Source organism: Rana temporaria, chromosome 1, assembly GCF_905171775.1.
Source record: "Rana temporaria chromosome 1, aRanTem1.1, whole genome shotgun sequence".
Taxonomy (NCBI): domain Eukaryota; kingdom Metazoa; phylum Chordata; class Amphibia; order Anura; family Ranidae; genus Rana; species Rana temporaria.
Window position 1 is genome coordinate 519684423 of NC_053489.1, and position 25410 is coordinate 519709832.

Below are 25410 nucleotides of genomic sequence, written 5' to 3' on the forward strand. Positions count from 1 at the left end.
GTCCACAGCCGTCCTTGGGTTACATTTTCCACTGTCCTCCACCACATAGTTACATAGTTAGTCAGGTTGAAAAAAAGACACAAGTCCACTTCAGTCATAAACAAACAAAATAAAAAACACAGTACAATCCCATACACCCAACTCCATACCCACAGTTGATCCAGAGGAAGGCAAAAAAAAAAAAAAAAAACACAGCAGAGAATGATCCAATTTGCTAAAGCAGGCGGAAAAAATCCTTCCTGACCCCCCGAGAGGCAATCGGATTTACCCTGGATCACCATAGTGTTCTTTTCACCTTTGCTGGTATTAGAACCTGGGTATCCAAGGACTCCTGCTTGTGATCCTATATCTTTAATAGGAACATTTGCAGTGGCCAAAAATGTAGGGCTGCCCATTGTACTGCTGGGATTGCGATTGTTAGTAATCCCAATGTTGACATTACCTTTCTGATGGTGCATGGCAAGTTTGCTTGGATTGCACTTCTTTTTGGATTTTTTCTATTTTCTCCTTGGGTAGAAATATTTTTTGTTGGACCGAATCTATTACATATCCCAAGTATGTTATCCGCTGAGTGGGTTGTAGGTTGGATTTTTCTAGGTTTATTAGCCAACCCAGCTTTTTTAGAAACGTCTGCGTGTTCGAGGTTCTTTTGTAACCTTTCTGGAGATTCTGCAAACAGGAGCAAATCGTCTAAATAGGCGATGATAGATATGCCTTGGACTCGCAAGGGTGCCAGGGCTTCCGCCAGAATCTTTGTAAAGATTCTGGGGGAAAGAGAAAAGGCCGAAGGGTAAGGCTTGGAATTGTAGGTGCATGGTTATGTTTTTTGTTTCTATTGCTAACCTTTGAAATTGTTGATAATCTCTGTGTATTGGGACGTATAGGTATGCGTCCTTCAAGTCTAGGGAAACTAGAAAACAGTTTGGGGGAAGTAAGGCCTTAACTGAATATATTGAGTCCATCCTGAATCTTTTGTAGGTTATGGACACATTCAAGGGTTTGAGGTTTAGGATTGGTCTGACCTTTCCCGTGGGTTTTTGCACTCTGAATATGTGGGAGTAAAAACCTTGTCCTCTTTCTTCCTTTGGCACCTCTACAATTACTTCCTGTTTCCTGAGATGCTCTATGGCTCTCATTAACCCTTCGGCTTTTCCTTTGTTTTTTGGAAGTTTGGTTAAGTACAATCTGTTTGGGGGTGTTTTTGAGAACTCCAGGTGATACCCGTCCCTTATTGTTCTCAAAATAAAATGATAGGAGGCTATTCCTTCCCATTGCGGGAGAAAGGTCCCCAGTCTTCCTCCTACTGTGACCAATTTGTCATTTCTTGTCGTAGGTTTGTTCAGGACGACGAAAAATCGCTCCTCATTTGCCTTTCCCCTTCGGGACCCAAGGTCTTTTTTGGTTGTCTGCCTTGGGTGTTGTATAACGGGGACCTTTTGGGACCCAAGTAGTACTTTTTTGGTTCCTTTTGTTCTGCTGTGGCTGACTCCAGGGCGCATTGCGTTTCAGAGGAAATGCTTTCTTTTTATCCACTGTACGATCTAGCACCTTCTCCAACCCTGGCCCAAATAGCAAGTCCCCTGTAAATGGGATGCCACATAATTTGGTTTTCGATGCGCAGTCCCCCTGCCATGTCTTTAACCATAGGGCCCTTCTTGTGGCGTTGGTTAGTGCGGATGAGCTGGCTGCCATCCGTACCAGTTCTGCTGAGGCATCTGCGTTATAGGCTATGCCTCGTAGCAGTGTGGGAAAGGAGGATAGGATTTGCTCCTTCGCAGTTCCTTCCTCAATGTGTGCCTGGATCTGGTTTAGCCAGAACTCCATATTTCTGGCCACCACTGTAACTGCCATTGCTGGCTTCAAACTTCCCGGTGTGGAGTCCCATGATTTCTTTAACAATGAGTCCATTCTTTTATCGATTGCTTCAGATAAAATGCCCATATGCTCAAATGCTAGATCTGTGTGCCTCGATACTTGTGAGAAGGCAGCATCTAGCTTTGGAGTTTTGTTCCATATTGGAGGATGGGTCATCTGAAAATGGAAATCGTCTTTTTAAAGCGTTAGAAAATAATGGTTTTCTTTACGGTTCCTGCCATTCTTTTTTAAATCGCCTCTATTAACACCTCATGAACTGGAAAATTCTTCTTTTCCTGTTCTCCTAATCCCTCATACATCTGATCATGTAGGGATAGAGTCTTTTTCTCTGTTTGTATACCAAGTGTGGTATAGATGGCTTCCAAGAGGTGATCGACATCCTCTAACGAGTGTTTGTATCGGGATGGCCTCCTGGAATCACTTTCCTGAGCCTCCCCCTCTGACTCTTGGGAGCCAGACACTGCGCTGTCAGGTTCCTCTTCTGCCTCCTCTCTAGGAGTTACTGAAGGGCCCGCACTGGTGGAAGGTATAACTTCTGTTACTTTAACCTCTGCTTGCACTGGGGGAGAAGCCGACTGAAGCTGCAGGATCTGAAAACGGTTTCAAAGGTGTTGGATAATTCTTTAACAGATGATGCTATCTCACTCTGTTCTGTAGTGTGTTCCTGTTTGCCAATACAATCGCTACATATAGCTTTCCTCCATGAATCTCTGAGTGTGGCTTTGCAGGATGGGCACTTCCTCTTTGAGAAAGCCTATTTTTGTCAGTTTTCTGAAAAGACATAAGGGAACAGACACAGTTAGTACCGCAATCTTCCCTCTGACATGGAGAGACTTTGGCTCCCCCCCTCCCTTTTTTCCCTGGGGCAGGTGGAGGGGTGGTGGGTTTAGGATAGGGGAGGTCCACCCTAGGTTCCCCTTACCTTAGAATAGCTGGAGCTGGTCTCTGCTGGAGCAGTTTCTTTCCCCTCTGCGTCCGACATGTCTGTGACACCAGCGGTGCTTCTGCTGTCTCTACAGCATATGCAGCTCCCTCCAGCCTCTGCCTGACTCCGTTTTCGTAATTCACGGCCAGAACCGGAAGCCGCGAACTCGGACGTGCACGCCCCTGTTTGCCGGACATGACATCACGCGCCGTCGGCTCCGTGCGGTCCCAATCCCAACCCGGCGTGGCTGTCTGTTTGAATCTCCTTCTGCCGCCACACATGCTGCTGCGGTATGGGACTGCGGGCTGTGCACTTCTCCCCACCGAACTCGGTGCTGAAAACAGAGCCCTCCCGACCTACTCCTGCGCTCAGGGATGTGAGGGTGGCAAGTCTTCACCAGGTTAGTAACCTGGCCTGTCCTAGGATGTCTCTGCTCCCTTTCTGGACATGTCTGCCTGAGCCTCCCTGGCTCTCCTAGCATGGTTCCTGTGGTGTCTCCCCTCTGGAGGAAACACAAATAACTGAGGACCAGCAGGGGAACAGGAAATTTATAGAAGGCTGGTGCGGTGTTTCCTACAGAGGGGGGTGAGCCAAGGTCTCTCAGGTTGCTGTCCTGAAAGATGATTAGGGGAATTCTACAGTTTGCATGTTTTGAGTTACAGAGGTCTATGGCTACAATTATTGCTTTCGCTCTACTGATCACGGCGATGCCTCACATGTGTGGTTTGAACACTGTTTTAATTATTATACAGGATTTATATAGCGCCAACAGTTTGCGCAGCGCTTTACAACATCAGGGAAGACAGTACAGTCACAATACAGAAGGGATCAGAGGGCCCTGCTCGTTAGAGCTTACAGTTAATACGCAGGCACTGCTCACGTGTGCGTTTGCACGGGAGCTCAGCAGGACGGGGCACATTTAAAAAATATTTTTTTTAAAAGAAACATTTTGTTTTTATTATTTACCTTTTATTTTTACACTGTTCTTTAAAAAATAATAATTGGGTCACTTTTAATCCTATTACAAGCAATGTAAACATCCCTTGTAATAGAAAAAAAGCATGACAGGACCTCTGAAATATGAGATCTGGGGTCATAAAGACATCAGATCTCATATTTACACTTAAATGCAATAAAACAATAAAAAAAAAAAAAATGTAAAAAATAAATAAAAATGTTGCTTTAAGAGCATTGGGCGGAAGTGACATTTTGACGTCGCTGCAATGGTATGGAGATGGGTGGGGGCCCATCTTCCCCTCACTCGTCTCCATCCAACAGAGGAAGAAGAATCCGATCGTCTCAACTGCTACTGATGGCTCTGGTAAGCGGCGCAGGGCATCGGAGAACAGGGGGAGGGGGGCCCTCTCCTGCCACCGCTAAAAGTGAACTCATGGCGAATCCGCCGCAGAAACCGGACTGCTCACTGAAGAAGGATACCGGGGTTATGGCAGATAGCTGCTGCCATAACACAGATATCCCTCTTCAAAGTGCCGATGTATATCGGCGTGAGCTGGTCCAGAAATGGTTAAGTAAAATAGTATACATAGCAAAATCAATTAAAATCAGACTGTTATTTGGAATTGCATTGCTGAAATGAAAAGTGTATAAAATGTGGGTGTGGATTTATCAATAAAACGTGCCAACTAATATAATAAAAAGCAGTTCATAAAAGAAGCTTCGTGTTGGCCAAAAAATAAAACTCAGCCAGATTGAAAACAAAAAATGCTTCTGTTTCCTCAACCTACTTTTATGAATCATGAGCTTATAGGATTTCACCTAAACTGACTGACCATTCCCCTTCCCAACAAGCAGCTCAGGCAAACCTGAGTCATCATTTCTGAGACGCTCTGCTAAAACAAATGAATCTTTCACAACTTACCAATCACATGGCTATGAAGGGAAAATAAATTACCATTTCAGTATATTTGCCTGAATGGCTAATGAGCACACATTAAAAAATTATTTATATCAAAAGGAAGCTGCAGCTATAAATTTTTTTAGGATTTAAAATAATTTAAAGCGGAGTTCCACCAAAAAAGTAAACTTTTCAGAAAACTTCTGACTTTACAAACACTGAGATATTGCGTCTACTGTACCCATGTTATAATTGTCCATGATCAACAGTTTTCACTCCGTTTATTAATTACATTACTCCTTTTTTGGTTGGAGCAACCTTTGCGAGCTCCCTCTGTTTTTCAATATGAGTGCTATACTGTAATGAATTGTGTTGTATTTGTATACTTTTGTCAAATTCTTTAATAAAATATTATGGAACGAAAAAAAATAACAGGTGAAGTTTATATATATATATATATATATATATATATATATATATATATATATATATATATATATATATATATATATATATATATATATATATATATATATATACACATATACACACACACACACACACACACACACACACACACACACATACACACACAGTGCCTTGCGAAAGTATTCGGCCCCCTTGAACTTTGCGACCTTTTGCCACATTTCAGGCTTCAAACATAAAGATATAAAACTGTAATTTTTTTTGAAGAATCAACAAAGTGGGACACAATCATGAAGTGGAACGAAATTTCAAACTTTAACAAATAAAAAGTGAAAAATTGGGCGTGCAAAATTATTCAGCCCCTTTACTTTCAGTGCAGCAAACTCTCTCCAGAAGTTCAGCGAGGATCTCTGAATGATCCAATGTTGACCTAAATGACTAATGATGATAAATAGAATCCACCTGTGTGTAATCAAAGTCTTCGTATAAATGCACCTGCACTGTGATAGTCTCAGAGGTCCGTTTAAAGCGCAGAGAGCATCATGAAGAACAAGGAACATACCAGGCAGGTCTGAGATACTCTTGTGGAGAATTTTAAAGCCGGATTTTTATACAAAAAGATTTCCCAAAGCTTTAAACATCCCAAGGAGCACTGTGCAAGCGATAATATTGAAATGGAATGAGTATCAGACCACTGCAAATCTACGAAGACCTGGCCGTCCCTCCAAACTTTCAGCTCATACAAGGAGAAGACTGATCAGAGATGCAGCCAAGAGGCCCATGATCACTCTGGATGAACTGCAGAGATCTACAGCTGAGGTAGGAGACTCTGTCCATAGGACAACAATCAGTCGTATACTGCACAAATCTGGCCTTTATGGAAGAGTGGCAAGAAGAAAGCCATTTCTTAAAGATATCCATTAAAAGTGTCGTTTAAAGTTTGCCACAAGCCACCTGGGAGACACACCAAACATGTGGAAGAAGGTGCTCTGGTCAGATGAAACCAAAATCAAACTTTTTGGCAACAATGCAAAACGTTATGTTTGGCGTAAAAGCAACACAGCTCATCACCCTGAACACACCATCCCCACTGTCAAACATGGTGGTGGCAGCATCATGGTTTGGGCCTGCTTTTCTTCAGCAGGGACAGGGAAGATGGTTAAAATTGATGGGAAGATGGATGGAGCCAAATACAGGACCATTCTGGAAGAAAACCTGATGGAGTCTGCAAAAGACCTGAGACTGGGACGGAGATTTGTCTTCCAACAAGACAATGATCCAAAACATAAAGCAAAATCTACAATGGAATGGTTCACAAATAAACATATCCAGGTGTTAGAGTGGCCAAGTCAAAGTCCAGACCTGAATCCAATTGAGAATCTGTGGAAAGAACTGAAAACTGCTGTTGACAAACGCTCTCCATCCAACCTCACTGAGCTCGAGCTGTTTTGCAAGGAGGAATGGGCAAAAAATGTCAGTCTCTTGATGTGCAAAACTGAGAGAGACATACCCCAAGCGACTTACAGCTGTAATCGCAGCAAAAGGTGGTGCGACAAAGTATTAACTTAAGGGGGCTGAATAATTTTGCACGCCCAATTTTTCAGTTTTTTATTTGTTAAAAAAGTTTGAAATATCCAATAAATTTCGTTCCACTTCATGATTGTGTCCCACTTGTTGATTCTTCAAAAAAAATTACAGTTTTATATCTTTATGTTTGAAGCCTGAAATGTGGCAAAAGGTCGCAAAGTTCAAGGGGGCCGAATACTTTCGCAAGGCACTGTATATTATATATATATATATATATATATATATATATATATATATATATATATATATATATATATATATATAACATTGTATTTAGCTTGTGGTATTTTTACAGAGTGTAGACTATTATTCTTTTCCAATAGTTTTTATTAAAAAGGTATTTTAGACAAAGTACATAAATATAAAAGATAAATATAAAAACGATTACGCGCTGCCAAACAATGTCAAAAAGTGTAGACTATTTTTGTTAATTTCTAGTTACTAGTTTGTTGTTCTATGTAAAGTGGGCAAGTTAAGAGGTGATGGAAAAATATGGGTCACCGGCCAGAGAAAGGGAAGCTCAGTTTCTGCGTGTGTTACAGAATGCAGATAGTCCTGTTTTTCAAATCCAGAGAGATGAGGCTGCCAAAACAAACGTGACATTTTAAAAGAATAGAAAAAAGGTCTTCTAATTCAGTAAGTTTGGCAATTCTACTGGGGTTTTCTTTTTCACATTTTAAAAATGGAGCACTCTAGGCAAACAACTAAACGCACTAAAACTTCTACATGAACAGTTTTATTTTTCAAAGAATATGTAAATGAGTCATCTGCATTGCGATTCACACATCTGTCATAACGCATAGCTGGAAAAGGAGCACCACTATGTCTTATTTTAGGCTGTGCGGGTCAAGCGCGTCATCGCCTTCCGAAAATATCAGACGGGGACTCGGCTTTACGGCGCCTGTGCCTGCCGTGTAGGGCTGACTGCGCAGGCGCCGTAAAGTGCCGAGTCCCCCTCGGATATTTTCGGAAGGCGATGACGCGCTTGACCCGCACGTCCTAAAATCATCGATGTCAATCATCGATGCGTCGTCTTAGGAACGCCTACTCCCCGGGGGAGCGAGAACCCGGAAGCCGGGTGAATAGAACCCAAAAAAATCGTAAGTACAGCTGAAAAAATAAAATCCAGCATACTGTTGATGTCAGCAGTATGCTGGATGTACTGTAAATGTATATAGATTTTTTAGGCTGATTAGGGTGAACCCCCGCTTTAATATACAATTAATCAGCATCATCATTGTCCAAAATCTGCAATATGATAGGTTGCATTACAATATGTACAGTATATGTTTCAAGAATTCATAGCACCAGAAGAATTCTGGTTCTAGATGGTCTATGGCTGTCCTCTCCTCGCAAAGAATTTAGGCAATGGTTTCACACGTGCGGACGGTTCAGATCCACCTGTCAGCTTTTTCAGGAGGATCCGATTGGGCACTCCATGTACCAATAAGGAGCGACAGATTTCAGCAGTGACATATCCGCTGACACCCGATCAGCCCCAATCCAATCCGCTAAAATGTGATGGATGCAAATCCTATTTTGCATCCGTCTGACTGATCGGATGAAAACGAACAGACGGTTCGTTTTCATCCGATCCCCCATAGAGGAAAGCGGAGATCAGATAGGTTGGTCCCTGCACAGTGTGCAGAGACAGACCTGTCATCTGACGGTTCAGCGGGGATCAACGGAGCAATCCCCGCTGAGCAAGCGGATGTTTAAAAATGGATCCTCACATGTGAAAGGGGCCTTACCTGGCAGTCACTTCAAAATGTATCTTCTACAAAACAATCCTACTTTTTAACCCTTTAACGCCCGCCGCACGACTATTTACGTCCGCATAATGGCACGGACAGGCAGAAGGGCGTATATATACGTCCTTGCCTTCTAGCGGGTGGGGGGTCCGATCGGGACCCCCTCCGCTGCGTGCGGCGGGCGGATCCCCTCGGGGAGCGATCCGGGACGACGGCGCGGCTATTCGTTTATAGCCGCTCCGTCGCGATCGCTCCCCGGAGCTGAAGCACGGGGAGAGCCGTATGTAAACACGGCTTCCCCGTGCTTCACTGTGGCGGCGTATCGATCGAGTGATCCCTTATATAAGGGAGACTCGATCGATGACGTCAGTCCTACAGCCACACCCCCCTACAGTTGTAAACACACACAAAGTGAACCCCAACTCCTACAGCGCCCCCTGTGTTTAACTCCCAAACTGCAACTGTCATTTTCACAATAAAGAATGCAATTTAAATGCATTTTTTGCTGTGAAAATGACAATGGTCCCAAAAATGTGTCAAAATTGTCCGAAGTGTCCGCCATAATGTCGCAGTCACGAAAAAAATCGCTGATCGCTGCCAATAGTAGTAAAAAAAAAATTTTTTTATAAAAATGCAATAAAACTATCCCCTATTTTGTAAACGTTATAAATTTTGCGCAAACCAATCGATAAACGCTTATTGCGATTTTTTTTTTATACCAAAAATAGGTAGAAGAATACGTATCGGCCTAAACTGAGGAAATTTTTTATATATATATATATATATATATATATATATATATATATATATATATATATATATATATATATATATATATATATATATATATATATATATATATATTTGGGGGATATTTATTATAGCAAAAAGTAAAAAATATTGCATTTTTTTCAAAATTGTCGCTCTATTTTTGTTTATAGCGCAAAAAATAAAAACCGCAGAGGTGATCAAATACCACCAAAAGAAAGCTATATTTGTGGGGGAAAAAGAACGCCAATTTTGTTTGGGAACCACGTCGCACGACTGCGCAATTGTCTGTTAAAGCGACGCAGTGCCGAATCGCAAAACCTGGCCTGGGCATTTAGCTGCAAAATGGTCCGGGGCTTAAGTGGTTAATTAGTCCAGGATTGCTCTAAAAATATTTTGTGGGAGTAAGGAGGTCATTCACACAGTATAAAGACTAGGTCAGAGGTATCCAAATAATGTATAAATATAGATAAACTGGACCTAAAATGTGCATTAGGGTCTACAGATACACTATATTTAGTACACTGAAATTAAAAGGTTACTAAACCCACAACCATAAAATCAGTCTGTATATGCAGTAAAAACGCACTGTAGAACCTAAGGAGTTAATCCTCTGAATTGTGTAAAAAGGCTGTTTGACCCTGTCTTTAATACTCCTTCTTCCACTGTCCCCAATCCATCTCCTGATAAGACAGGGCCTTTGAAATCACTCTGCACATGCTCAGTTTGGTGTGTATTGCTAGAGAGTTTTTTTTTTGTTTCCCTTTAGGAGGGTGCAAGTGATTAGCTCCAGGCCAATCAGCACTGTCCAGACTGAGGGACAGTCATAGTACTATCGGAAGAGAATTAAAACTCCTCCTACAAGCTTTAACCAGACACAGATTAAAAGTTATGAGACTGCGATATGCTGCCGATGAGAAAAAGGTATTTAGCAGTTTATATTTACTAAACTAATTGCATTCCACGTTCTGTGTACTGTGACAGACCAGATATAGTAATGCAGGGTCCTGGGTTTAGTAACACTTTAATGTTTGTTCAGATCAGATTATTTTTTCCAGGACCGTTAAATCAGTTTAAATATAGCTTGAGATGATTGTTCTGTACATAAAGATCTGTCAGAATTTCCCATTTAGTGGTTTAGGAGCTACATTTGTTTTGGTGTAGCTCCAAGAAGCTCCCCAGAAAATCTTGAATGGTTGTCCAAAGGGTCCATTCAAACCGGATACGGTGGGACTGCATTGGGTGGCTATTCCGGGGCAGTCCTAACACACCCCCATCACATGCCAAAATGTCTTTGATGTGTGCTCTTAAAAAAAAAAAAAAAATACAAACAAACAAAAAGAAAAAAAAAAAACCTGTGTGGCGTCCCATAGAACTTTATCAAATGTCATTTGTGTAAAAATGTCCTCAGATTTATATCGCCCTACCACACAACACAACCAGGTGGACGATGCCTACAGGTAAAGCATAACTAATGGCAAAACTTTTTTTTTTGTTTTGGATAGAGTGGAGAGGCATTAGAACACCTGTCAGTTTTTAGTTTCCATCTTTGCCCTGTTTATTCGTAAATCCCAAATGTTGAGTTGTCCCCAGAACAGTAATAGAAGGGAAATGTTCAGAAGAGGGAACATAGTTCTTGTGATCCTGGTGACAACCAAGGATTCCCTCACTTCCCGTTTTGGTTATGGGACAGGAAGTGAAGGGAAATCTCCCCAATAAGGCCCCTTTTTACACAAACAAATAGAATGGTGCTTTTAGCTGCGGATTTTCTAGTTTTCTACCGCAGCTAAAAGCACACAATGCTTTCCTATGGCCCCATTCACACACAACGTTTAGCTGCGATTTCGTTGCATGCGGTTTGGTGCGAATAGAAAAAATAGAATTGAATGCGTCTGGGTGCGATTTAGCGCAGCTATATGCACTTAACGCCAGGAAATCGCAGTCTTGTGGCAACTGCGGATAGCAGCGTGAGAAAAAAAAACAGGAAGCACATCATAATCAAAAAACAGATAAAAAGGAAAGGACTACCGCAGCTAAATGCGACCGCACATAATCGCAATGTACAAATGCAGCTAATCGCAGTGCCCGGAGCCTTGAAATTCACAGAAAATGTACATGCTTTTAACTGCTGCAAAACTGTCGTCCGTGTAAAAAGGGGCCTAAGACACAAATGGCAAACAAACAAAATAAAAACTGTTTTGCCTTTACTTTGCCTTCAAAAATAAAGTGGTGTGCTTTCTCCACCCTGGACAGTGAAGGAGCAGCAGCAGACACATGTGTATCTTCATGCACACCTTGCCCTCTTTCCATGAGTAAGCTCCTTGTCAGCAGATGTGCAAGCAGCACATTGGGAGAGGGAGGGCTGGCTGTGGGTGACAAACCAATCTGTTATACAGGAAGTAGTTGATACCAAGTCAAACTCAGATACTTACATTAGCTGCATTAAAAAATAATAAATCAATGAATTAAAAAAAAAAACTCTATTAAAGTGTAAAGGAACCAAATAATAAAAGTTGTTAGAAATGTTAATTGTGTCCAAGCAGTAGTTTGAAAAATGTGTCTTTTCTTTTTTTCCCCCTGAAACAGCAGTGAGCTTCCTGGTGTGTTGAGTGTTCCTAATCAAAGCATACAGACTCATAGCTGTATATGTGCAGCACAGGACTGAATGCACTGCTGCCTCTTACTACTAGTCCTAAGAGGTTTGAAGTAAGATTTGGCGAGGTCACTACTGTGCTGCTCACTGTTCTCCTTGTTGGAGGCTCTGAGATGAAGACGCAAAGCCTGCCGCTACCAGGATGGCCACCACCGCATAGAGACACAGTGCAAAATAAGGCACTGCAAGTCCACAATTGGGGAGGGGGGATGAATTAGTTCCACACAGAGACCATAACACCACCATTCATTTGCCCTCTGCCTGCATTTGATTGAGCAGGGTTTCCTCTTTAATGTGTTATTTAGATCTTCCTGGAGTTGAGCTTTAAAGAGTTAAAAGATACAAGTTTGTTAATACATTTCCCAGTGGATGGAAGCATTTACAAACCATAAAAGATGTGTAAGCTGGCCTTCAGCCACTGTAAATGATTAAATACACTTTAGTCTAAAGAACAGGCACATGCTATTAGAAAGAACTGTATAATATAATTGCTTCCAGAGAACGCTGAGGATTGCGGCTTTACCTATCACATTCTATCCAATCATATTAGCAGACAAATAAAGAAACTACTACCTTTCAAGATGTTGAAACACATAAGGCCTCATTCGCACGGGTGTACTTAAAGTGGTAGTAAACCGCGGCATTGGGGGGAAAAATAAATAAGTAAAAAAATCCCATGCAAGGCAATTACATAATTGGCTAGTATGCATCACATACTAGCACATTATGAAATACTTACCTTAGAATGAAACCCCCCAGTGGCACACTGTCCCCCCTGATAGTGCTTCCATCTTCATCCGGTCTTCCTTTCAGGTTCACAGGCTCCAGAAGCATGAATGGTTGAGCTGTGATGTCATTGGAGTCACGTCCCCAGCACAGCGCTCTGAAGGAAAGTCATGGGTATGTGGTTCGTTCAGAGCGCATGCGCCGTTAATGCTAGAATATCTCCTAAATGGTTCCCATGTTTAGGAGATATTCATTTTGCCTACAGTAAAATTTTATTATAATCCCAACATTTTATATTCCCGATATGTGCATTTTTGTACTGATACGTGTATGCACTTGTGTTAAAAGGTCTTCCTTTTTGTGGTTATCCTGCTAGTCCCTCTGCTTTCCTATTTTAAACTGATCATGCTAGGCAAAGGAGCACACATTCTCACAATGAGTTCAGTTTTTTGACTGTGCCTGCCTGTCCTCTAAGAGGAAAAACTTGCACTGAGGCTTGTGGTCTGCATGTTCTATGGTTCCAATGCATTTCGGAAAAACACGCTGTCATATTACATAGTACAAACTATATTTACATCATAGATCAACAACAACAATTGGTTGAATATAAATGGTTACAAGAATAGGGCTGTAACCAATCTGCTAGTCCAGATTGGTTGCCCCCAGCTTGGCAAATCTTTTTATGGCTGTGTGGGGAGGAGGATGTCGTCTATGTTGACCAAAGGCCCCAGCTCAAGTTGTTGGCCAGGTACATCGATGGCATCCTCCTCCTTTGGGATGGTTCTCGTGCTGACCTTCAGTTATTTATGGAATCCCTTAACATTAACTCCAGAGGCATTCATTTAAGCTTTGAGGCCAGTCAGTCTAGTATTCATTTTTTGGATTTAAAGATTTCCATCTCTCAAAACCAATTCACCACATCTACTCATTTTAAAAGTACAGATCGTAATTCATATATACCGGTTGACAGTTGTAATCATGAGTCCTGGTTGAAGTCTGTCCCAAAGAGCCAATATTTACGCATCAAGCATAATTGTTCAAACAATAGTGAATTTTTGGATCAGGCAGCGCTTTTAACCTAAAGATTTGCTGAAAAGGGCTATAGTAGAGCTTTCCTTATGTCTACGTTGGAAGAGGTTAAGCTTAGAGACAGGGCTGACTTACTTAGAATCAAGCTACTTTGTAATAAGTCGTTTGTGGTTCCATTTGTAACCACATATACGGTTCAACACAATAGTATCAAAAACCTCATCAAGAAACACTGGCACATAAAAAAATAAAAAAAAAACAGCGCAGCTACATTTATTTTCAATCTGCTAGTCCACCCCAGACCATGACAGCGCGTTGATACTAGTCACGCCACTCGCTTGTGAAGAAACAGCACAGGGCAGTTTCTTCATAGCGCATGAGCCGATGACATCATTGGCGCAAAAAAAGGTAAATATCTCCTAAACGTCATACGTATAGGTACAACTTCCACTGAGAGGTTTACAACCTCTTTAATAAAGTGTCTGAGAATACCCAAACTTCTATAAGGCAGGCTTATAAAAGCTTTTAAGGGCTTCCTGGTGGGCTAAAATTATTTTATATTCCACAGAAAACTTTTCCTAGGAACCCACAGGGCGTGCCCAACATGTAGGCACCGGCACCAGTGGTAATTATGACAGGAGGCATTAGGAAACGCCAGCAACATATACATGTATTTTAGCAAACAAGAAAGAGTTTTCCAAGAATGCAGCAGATCCCTTTCACACTGGAGGAGTCTTTCAGGCATTAAAGGGCTAAAAAAGCAGCACCTGAAAATAGCCTCCCCTGCAGTCCCAGTGTGAGAGCCTGAGTGCTTTCTCACTGGGGAGCTGCGCTTGCAGGACGTTAGAAAAAGTCCTGCAAGCAGCATCTTTGGAGTGGTGTATACATCGCTCCTCCACCATCCCTGCCCATCGAAATGAATAGGCTTTTCAGGTGCATTTAACCCCTTTTTTCAACCGATAGCAGGGGGTTAACCACTTCCATACTGGGCACTTACGCCCCTTCCTGCCCAAGCCAATTTTCAGCTTTCAGCACTGTCGCACTTTGAATGACAATTGCGCGGTCGTGCTACACTGTACCCAAACAATTTTTTTATCATTTTGTTCCCACAAATAGAGCTTTCTTTTGGTGGTATTTGATCACCTCTGCGGTTTTTATTTTTTGCGCTATAAACAAAAGAAGAGTGACAATTTTAAAAAAAAAAACACTATTTTTTACTTTTTTATTTAATATACATCACAATTTAAAAAAAAAAAAACGTTTTTTTTCCTCAGTTTAGGCCGATATGTATTCTTCTACATATTTTTGGTAAAAAAAAAATCGCAATCATCATATATTGATTGGTTTGCGCAAAAGTTATAGCGTTTACAAAATAGCTGATAGATTTATGGCATTTTTATTTTATTAATTTTTTTACTAGTATTGGCGGCGATTTGCGATTTTTTTTACTGTTACCGTGACATTGCGGCGAACACTTCGGACACTTTTGACACGTTTTTGGCGCCATTCACATTTATACAGCGATTAATGCGATAAATATGCACTAATTACTGTATAAATGTGACTGGCATTCAAGGGGTTAACACTAGGGGGTGAGGGAGGGGTTAATATGTATACCTAAATTGTGTTCTAACTGTGGGGAAAGGGGGGTGACTGGGGGAGGTGACCGATCTATGTCCCTATGTACAAGGGACACAGATCGGTCTCCTCTCTCCCCTGACAGGACGTGGAGCTCTGTGTTTACACACAGAGCTCCACGTCTTGTCCCTGTAGCCGCCGATTCCGAGTGCCTGGCGGACATCGCGACCGCCAGGCACGCGCATCGGCATCTCGGGGACGCGCCGCGCTCGCGCGCCCCCCAGTGGCCGCAAGAATACAGGACGTCATATGACGTCCTGTTGAATTTTCAGAGTAACCGTGGAGCCGTCATTTGACGATGGCCCGGTACTCTAGTGGTTAAAAGCGCCCCACTAGCGGCCGAAAAGAGATGCTAAAACAGTAAAGCGCCGCTAAAACTAGCGGAGCTTTACCCCTAATGTGGCCACGCTGTGTGAAAGGGGTCTTAGGCAATATATAATACTTCTATGATTTGTCTCAGCCCTTCAGAAGAAATTGTTACAAGGCTCTGAAATAGAGACAAGCCCACGAAACAGTTGGAATTGACATGATGGCATTTACAGTCACTGTTATAAAAGGCTGAAGGGCCAGGATTGACAAAAGTCTTAACATCTTTTATTCTGGAAGAAGATTTCTTGAGGGCACCAAATCCACTATGTATGCCAGAAAAGCCATAAGCTGGCATGTTCACTATCCACCTGAGCTGCCAAAAATACTTACCTTTGGTTCGTCTAATCATTTTGTAGTGCGTCTTGCACTACAGTCCATTTAAGATGGTTTTCTATGGATCTAGTTCATATTTATGTGCCATGAGCTGGTGTTTTTTTTTGGAAAGGGACTTGTTTTCCCCGCAGCAGATTCCATTTTGCGCAACAGACTTCAGTGTTTTTTTTTTTGGCCAATAGGAAAGTATGACAGTTCTGTTCATAGAGTGCAAATTTCATGCAACTTTGATGTGACTTTACACTCAGTGTCACTCAAGTAGCATCAAAGTTGCACTCCATGAACAGAACTGTCATACTTTCCTATTTGCCCCCCAAAAAAGGCAAAGGACACAAAGAAAAAAAAAACGCGTGTTCAAAAATGCAAAACACACTGAAAAACTTGCCAAAAAAACCTCATCAACCACGACCTGTATAGATGCATTCACACCTGGGCATTTCGGGATTGCAGCAGAATCACTGTGAATCTGCCCGTGATCTCAAAATAAACTACAATCGCAAAATGCAGGTGCCAATATTTTCACTGGCACCTAAAAGGTGGTGCAGTTTTGCACGATTGTGGGCAAAGCATATCACGTGAAACTTGTCGCCCAAAAGAAGTTCCTGTTCCTTTTATGGGTGACAAGCCTCACACGATGCAATTTGCTGCACGATAACTGCACCACGTTTTAGGTTCTATTGAAATTATTTTCAATAGCACCTAAACCTGCTTTTTGCGATTGCAGTGCATTTTGAGATCGCAGGCAGAACGATTTTGCCGCAATCCCAAAAACACCCAGGAGTGAATAAAGCCTAAATACCTTCCGAGTATCCTGCTTCACTTTCTTGGAGGAGTGTTGGCAATTCTAGGGCTGCTGAAATAAGGCCCTTTCCAGCCGAGGCTGCAGAACTCCTGAGGGTGATGATAGATAGGAATGTTCACATAAAAGACATCTGGAAAGAGAGATCACTAAGAACTCAAGTCCCAGGGACTGTAGACAGGAAACCAGGCCCTGACTGCTATACTCAAAAGCCCACATTGATGGATGCCAGGAGTAGCAGAAGAAACCCTGGAAGGGGGGCGGGGGAACAAGAGCAACAGTAATGCTAGCCATAAAACTGAATTTCTCTCTTAAAACGTACTGGAATCGTGGTAATTTAGGACAGATAAACTATTTGCATGCAGTTCCCATTCTAGTCTATAGAGCTAAAAAAAAAAAAAAAAAAAAATTCACACTGCTTGGCTCAAAACTCACACACGACTTTTTAAAATTGCTTCGCATTCACACTGCATATACACTATATTACCAAAAGTATTGTGACGCCTGTCTTTAAACGCACATGAACTTTAATGGCATTTTAATCCGTAGGGTTCACTATTATGTTGGACCACCCTTTGCAGGTATAACAGCTTCAACTCTTCTGGGAAGACTGTCCACAAGGTTTAGTAGCATGTCTATGGGAATGTTTGACCATTCTTCTAGAAACGTATTTGTGCGGTCAGGCACAATTAGTTGCATGAGCGTTTTTGATTGATTTTCTGTTCTAAACCTCAGTTTTAAAAATGCCCAACAAGACAAATGCCAGTCATTTTAATGACCCCTGGTCACATCTGAGCATTCTGTCGCCTTAAGAAAAACGCCCGTCGTTCAAACAAGTACATGAGCTTCTTTTTGGGCAGATTACAGACGTTTTGCTGCTTTTCATCGGTCACTTCTCAACTCAAAACGCCAGCGCAAAAAACGCTGAACAAACGCCAGAAGAAGACGCCTGCAAAAATAGCAACGCTTAAATGGGAACGGAGACTAAAAATAGGAAAGACATTTAAACAGAACTAAACCCACCTTTGCTTCATTGCACCTTCTGCAGCGTGCCAGTCCTCTTTCACCTTCATTGGCCGGTGTGGGGTGATGTCACTCCTGTGCATGTGCAGTAGTCAGTCATTCTGGCACACAGAGACTGGTAGGCCGAGTTGCGCATGCCAGAGAAGGCAGTTAGCGGGTAGATACTTGCAGTCATACACTTGCTGTTTGTGACAGCAGAACTTTAGTTCTACTTCAAATTGTTCATCATCTCCTGCCCCCATTTATCTGCTAAACACCAGAATTACCTTATCATGACGTCCCAAATTCTCCAAGGTGTCAACATCTAGATTACTGCTCACTAAATGTGTATACGCACACAAGAATACAGAGAGATAATGAGATTGTGTATACTCCACACTGTCAGAAGTAGAATGGTCTTTTAAACTAGGGATTAGAGGCAGCAGTTAGATTTGTGCAGCGAGTCAGTTTTAGAAAGCATTTCATGACAAGTTTAAGTGCTATGTCAAAGCAGCCAGCTGCAGGCATATATTGTATGAGCGATTACATGATTAGAGCACATAAAAGTTTTAATCATATTGCCACACACACTTTTCATAAATATTTTACTCAGGGCTAAATGTGCATGATGGGTTGTATCTTAGGCCTGGTTCACATGGATGCAACTGCGATTTCATCCAATTTCCAATGCGATTATGTAGTGGAACGCATGAGAGAGGCATCAAAAACACATGTACATGCGATTCTTATTGAAGTCTATGGTGCAAAAAAAAAAAAAAAAAAATTTATTTATTTTATATATATATATATATATAATGCAACTAACGATTATTGTTTCGATTAATCGGATAATAGCCTTAAAAAAAAAAAAAGTTTACTTTTTTTGGGCCAATTTGTTGTTGGGCAGATTACAAAACACAAATTGCTGCAAAAACACATTACATGCATTTCTGCAGCTTCTCCTTTGAAGTATATTGAACCAAAAAAAAAATAGTACCATTTTGCGTTAAAAAGTCCTTTCCAAATACGCAGCCGCTGAAAAAAAATCATGGATGTGAACGTGTCCCATAGGAAAACATTAAAATGAACTGTAGTGTGTTTCTGCAAAAAGCACCAAAAAACAGAGGTGTGAACCCAGGCCTGAGATGTTTAGTAACCTAATGGGGTTAGAAAAACAAAAATAAGTACAAAAAGAGCAAATAATCGCTAGTGTAAGGGGTTCATTTTTTACTGTGGGACAGTGAAAGTAATATTTACAGTAGCGATTGGCTTTTTTGTACTATAAAGGGCTAATTTTAGTTGTTTTTAACCCCATTATGTTACTGGCCGATTAATCGATTATGAAAATTGTAATTGATTAATTTCATAATCGATTAGTTGTTTCGGCCCTAATATATATAGCACTGCATTGCACCAAAGTACATGTACCTTCCCCCAAAGTCAGACCATGGCTGCATTGCAGTGAACTGGCACCATTAAACTCAATGTGATATCCATTGCCATGTGAATTTGTGCGACTCGTTGAATCTGAAATCGCACACGTATGGACCAGGCCTTTCACAGCAACAGAACTATAAAGCATCTATGTTACAGGTTGCTGCATATTGTGGCTGGGGGGGCCACATGAGCCCGCGGAGCCCTCTGATGAGGCCCACAACCTCTTGCTCTGGAATGGCGAGTTGGCAAGCAAAGATCGCATGTTGCAGACCCGCCATACCACAGCATCAGTGTTGTGATATGAAGTTGGTGGTAGAGGAAGAAAGCGGTTGTGGAGCAGAGCCCCATAAGCCAATGCTTTCTCTACAGCGCCAGCTTTTTCCACAGGTGGAGTCTATAGCAAAGTTCAGCCAACCAGCAGGATAGACACAGCTGCACCTTGTTGTCTTGGGGAAAGAACACGTGCTGAAAAAATGCACCATGCTCCACGCCCAGAAATGTTATGGAGCTTCTTTGGTGCGTTGGTTGAGTGCAGGGCAGCTCATTCAAGTGGATTCCGAATCGCATAAAAAACTTGCAAAATAAAATGTGCACGAGAACACAAGTTTCAGCCCCTTTACTTTCAGTGCAGCAAACTCTCTCCAGAAGTTCAGTGAGGATCTCTGAATGATCCAATGTTGACCTAAATGACTAATGATGATAAATAGAATCCACACCAGGCAGGTCCGAGATACTGTTGTGGAGAAGTTGAAAGCCGGATTTGGATACAAAAAGATTTCCCAAGCTTTAAACATCCCAAGGAGCACTGTGCAAGCGATAATATTGAAATGGAAGGAGTATCAGACCACTGCAAATCTACGAAGACCTGGCCGTCCCTCTAAACTTTCAGCTCATACAAGGAGAAGACTGATCAGAGATGCAGCCAAGAGACCCATGATCACTCTGCATGAACTGCAGAGATCTACAGCTGAGGTGGGAGACTCTGTCCATAGGACAACAATCAGTCCCTGTATACTGCACAAATCTGGCCTTTATGGAGGAGTGGCAAGAAGAAAGCCATTTCTTAAAAATATCCATAAAAAGTGTCGTTTAAAGTTTGCCACAAGCCACCTGGGAGACACGCCAAACATGTGGAAGAAGGTGCTCTGGTCAGATGAAACCAAAATCGAACTTTTTGGCAACAATACAAAACGTTATGTTTGGCGTAAAAGCAACACAGCTCATCACCCTGAACACACCATCCCCACTGTCAAACATGGTGGTGGCAGCATCGTGGTTTGGGCCTGCTTTTCTTCAGCAGGGACAGGGAAGATGGTTACAATTGATGGGAAGATGGATGGAGCCAAATACAGGACCATTCTGGAAGAAAACCTGATGGAGTCTGCAAAAGACCTGAGACTGGGACGGAGATTTGTCTTCCAACAAGACAATGATCCAAAACATAAAGCAAAATCTACAATGGAATGGTTCACAAATAAACATATCCAGGTGTTAGAATGGCCAAGTCAAAGTCCAGACCTGAATCCAATCGAGAATCTGTGGAAAGAACTGAAAACTGCTGTCCACAAACGCTCTCCATCCAACCTCACTGAGGTCGAGCTGTTTTGCAAGGAGGAATGGGCAAAAATGTCAGTCTCTCGATGTGCAAAACTGATAGAGACATACCCCAAGCGACTTACAGCTGTAATCGCAGCAAAAGGTGGCGCTACAAAGTATTAACTTAAGGGGGTTGAATAATTTTGCACGCCCAATTTTTCAGTTTTTTATTTGTTAAAAAAGTTTGAAATATCCAATAAATTTCGTTCCACTTCATGATGGTGTCCCACTTGTTGTTGATTCTTCAAAAAAAAAATTACAGTTTTATATCTTTATGTTTGAAGCCTGAAATGTGGCAAAAGGTCGCAAAGTTCAAGGGGGCCGAATACTTTCGCAAGGCACTAGTGATTATATATATATATATATATATATATATATATATATATATATATATATATATATATATATAAAATTATGTTTGGGTGTTCCAAGTAATTTTCTAGCAGCAAATAATGATTTTTTACTTGTAAGCAACAAATGTCAGAAAAGGTTTGGTCTTTAAATGGTTAAACTTGCCTCTTCGCACGCTGGAGTTAATTTCTTTGACAAAAGAACGAAAAGATACTTTGTTTTTGTTTGTTTAGGTTGCCTGGATTTTTCTTTATTTTTTTTCCAGCTGTGAGAACTCTGAACTTGTTAGAAAGATCGTGATATGCTATTTTGAAGATTGGGAAGGGAAAAAAAAAAAGCCATTTTGATTCTCAGCGAATTAATTGTGCAGCTCTAGTATGTGGTGCATACTAGCTCATTATGCCTTTGCCTAAGTTTTTTTTGTGGCATACAATCGCTTTAAGTGGTTAAACTTCCCCCATTTACAGACTGAAGTTCATTAATTTGATCTAAGAACAAAAAGTTACAATGTGAATGTTTATAGTTATCTACCAGCCGGACAATGTTGTGAAAAACTTGGCAGGCTGCACGGTTTTTATTTTATTTTGACAGCTGGGTGAGCAGAGAACTCTACACTTGTTACATGAATGAATCGATAAATTCTGCATAGAGATCATGAGGGGGGGGTTGAATCGAGATCATGATCTTCATAATGATTAACCGTGCAGCTCTAACATACAGTATAGGCTGCATGCAGCGTCATAGTACATAGTGAACAGACCATATGTATATATAATCCAAAGGTGATATACTGTCAAATGATGTATGTAGAGGTCGACCGATATGGGTTTTTCTCTGGCCGATGCCGATATTTAGAAATCGCGGTTGGCCGATATATGATGCCAATCTTTTGGGCCGATATGTTAGGCCGATTTTTAATTCCCCCCCCCCTTCATTTTATAAAATCTAACAGTTAGACCCCGTTCACACTGGGGCGTTTTTCAGACGCTTTTGGGCTAAAAATAGCGCCTGTAAAGTGCCTGCAAAAATGGATCCCCTCCAGTCTCAGTGTGAAAGCCTAAGTGCTTTCACACTGAGGCAGTGCGCTGGCAGAATTTTAAAAAAAAGTCCTGCAAGCAGCATCTTTGGAGCAGTGTGTACCGCTCCTCCACCACTCCTGCCCATCGAAATGAATGGCACCGCTGCCGAAGAGCCTGCAAAGCGCTTCTGCAGTTGCGCTACACGAGAGCATTTAACCCCTTCATTTATTTTTTATTCTAACAATACTAGAGAATAAAATGGCGGTCATTGCAATACTTTCTGTCACACCGTATTTGCGCAGCGGTCTTACAAGCGCACTTTTTTGGGGAAAAAATACACCTTTTTTAATTAAAAAATAAGACACCAGTAAAGTTAGCCCAATTATTTTTTATATTGTGAAAGATCATGTTACGCCGAGTAAATTGATACCCAACATGTCACGCTTCAAAATTGCGTGGAATGGCGACAAACTTTTACCCTTAAAAATCTCCATAGGGGACATTTAAATAATTCTACATGTTGCATGTTTACAGAGGAGGTCTAGGGCTAGAATTATTGCTCTCGCTCTAACGATCGCGGCGATAACTCACATGTGTAGTTTTAATACCGTTTACATATGCGGGCGCTACTCACGTATGCGTTCGCTTCTGCACGCAAGCTTGGCGGGATGGGGCGCGTTTTCTGGCTCCTAACTTTTTTTAGCTGGCTCCTAGATTCCAAGCAAATTTGTCAAATCCTGGTATATAGTGTCATGCTACATATAGACTGTATATCGTGCCGTGCTGCATATAGACTGTATATCGTGCCGTGCTACATATAGACTGTATATAGTGCCGTGCTACATATAGACTGTATATAGTGCCGTGCTGCATATAGACTGTATATAGTGCCGTGCTGCATATAGACTGTATATAGTGCCGTGCTGCATATAGACTGTATATAGTGCCGTGCTGCATATAGACTGTATATAGTGTCGTGCTGCATATAGACAGTATATAGTGTCGTGCTGCATATAGACTGTATATAGTGTCGTGCTACATATAGACTGTATATAGTGTCGTGCTACATATAGACAGTATATAGTGTCGTGCTACATATAGACAGTATATAGTGTCGTGCTACATATAGACAGTATATAGTGTCGTGCTACATATAGACAGTATATAGTGTCGTGCTACATATAGACAGTATATAGTGTCGTGCTACATATAGACAGTATATAGTGTCGTGCTACATATAGACAGTATATAGTGTCGTGCTACATATAGACAGTATATAGTGTCGTGCTACATATAGACTGTATATAGTGTCGTGCTACATATAGACAGTATATAGTGTCGTGCTACATATAGACAGTATATAGTGTCGTGCTACATATAGACAGTATATAGTGTCGTGCTACATATAGACAGTATATAGTGTCGTGCTACATATAGACAGTATATAGTGTCGTGCTGCATATAGACTGTATATAGTGTCGTGCTGCATATAGACAGTATATAGTGTCGTGCTGCATATAGACTGTATATAGTGTCGTGCTGCATATAGACTGTATATAGTGTCGTGCTGCATATAGACTGTATATAGTGTCGTGCTGCATATAGACTGTATATAGTGTCGTGCTACATATAGACTGTATATAGTGTCGTGCTGCATATAGACTGTATATAGTGTCGTGCTGCATATAGACTGTATATAGTGTCGTGCTGCATATAGACTGTATATAGTGTCGTGCTGCATATAGACTGTATATAGTGTCGTGCTGCATATAGACTGTATATAGTGTCGTGCTGCATATAGACTGTATATAGTGTCATGCTACATATAGACTGAGAAACATATAGACTGTATATAGTGTCGTGCTGCATATAGACTGTATATAGTGCCGTGCTACATATAGACTGTATATAGTGTCATGGTACATATAGACTGTATATAGTGTCATGCTACATATAGACTGAGAAACATATAGACTGTATAAAGTGTTGTGGTACATATAGACTGTATATAGTGTCATGGTACATGTATAGTATAGAATGTATATAGTATCCTAGTACATGTGTAGTACATCTGTAGTCCTGTCCTAGTATCTATGGTATATATATATATATATATATATATATATATATATATAGGAATGGGGGGTATGTGGGGTCCCCGGCAGTGAATGAAGGAGACGTGTCGGTCAGGGTTGTGGGGCGCTCCATAGCCCGCTATATATGGGGTGTCCCCGGTCTGAGGACTTATCGCTCTCCAGACATTGCCCGGGTTCGGTCTCCTCACAGTGGAGTGCTATGTCTCCCCCGGCTCCCCCTTCACACACTCACCCCCTTGCTCTCCGACGGACGGCTCCAGTTTGGCGGCAGTGATGACCAGTATGATCCCCAGTATAAACCATTCCTTCCTCAGTCTCTCCAGTAGGCCCATCGTGCCGCCGCTCCCCCCGTCCTTCTAGGACACACAACGACAGATCCCAGCTGAAGTGACACGTCCGTCTACTACATGCATGCAGCACGTCAGCCGTCCAATGTAAATAAGAGAGGAGGCTCGGCTCACACAGCGACTCATTCCACACGGCACAGCGGCCGGCCTGAGACAAGCTCCCAGAGCGCCGCCATCATTACCGCACACCTCCGAATAGTGGCGCAGCCAGGAAAGAATGTACTACGGTAACTGGAGGACGGCGCCCCCCTGGCCGGGCTCTACACACGTCACGGGGAAGGAGCCTCTCACCCGGGGGTACACTGCTATGTGTGGGCTCTACCACCTAAGAACGTCACGGGGAAGGAGCCTCTCACCCGGGGGTACACTGCTATGTGTGGGCTCTACCACCTACACACGTCACGGGGAAGGAGCCTCTCACCCGGGGGTACACTGCTATGTGTGGGCTCTACCACCTAAGAACTTCACGGGGAAGGAGCCCCTCACCCGGGGCCGGGGGTACACTGCTATGTGTGGGCTCTACCACCTACACACGTCACGGGGAAGGAGCCTCTCACCCGGGGGTACACTGTGCTTGCCGGGCCCTGAGATACCACACGGTGTTGCGTGCTATAACTTGGGCCTGTTCTCAGCATTTCTCATTGCGTTTTGCAATGTGTTGCATGCAGAGACAGTTATTCCCTTGCTTTTTTTATTTGACAAGTTCACAAGTAAAACATGTATCAAAATGCCAGCTTTTGGCACCCATCTTCATGTGCATTTACCAACTTAATGCTGGGCACTTTTACCCCTCTTCCTGCCCAGGCCAATTTTCAGCTTTCAGTGTTG

The 25410-nt window shown here is 42.0% G+C and overlaps 1 protein-coding gene across 1 annotated transcript in view; it reads right to left on the reverse strand.

Annotated features, from left to right (window-relative positions):
* The window catches only part of SLC10A7 (solute carrier family 10 member 7), a 240268-nt gene extending 215456 nt beyond the window's left edge, over window positions 1-24812 (reverse strand). Inside the window, exon 1 of the mRNA XM_040331731.1 lies at window positions 24468-24812. Within this exon, the coding sequence (XP_040187665.1) occupies window positions 24468-24567 (100 nt within the window). The 5' untranslated portion in view covers window positions 24568-24812. The remainder of the gene's footprint in view (window positions 1-24467) is intronic.
* Between the last annotated feature and the right edge of the window lie 598 nt (window positions 24813-25410).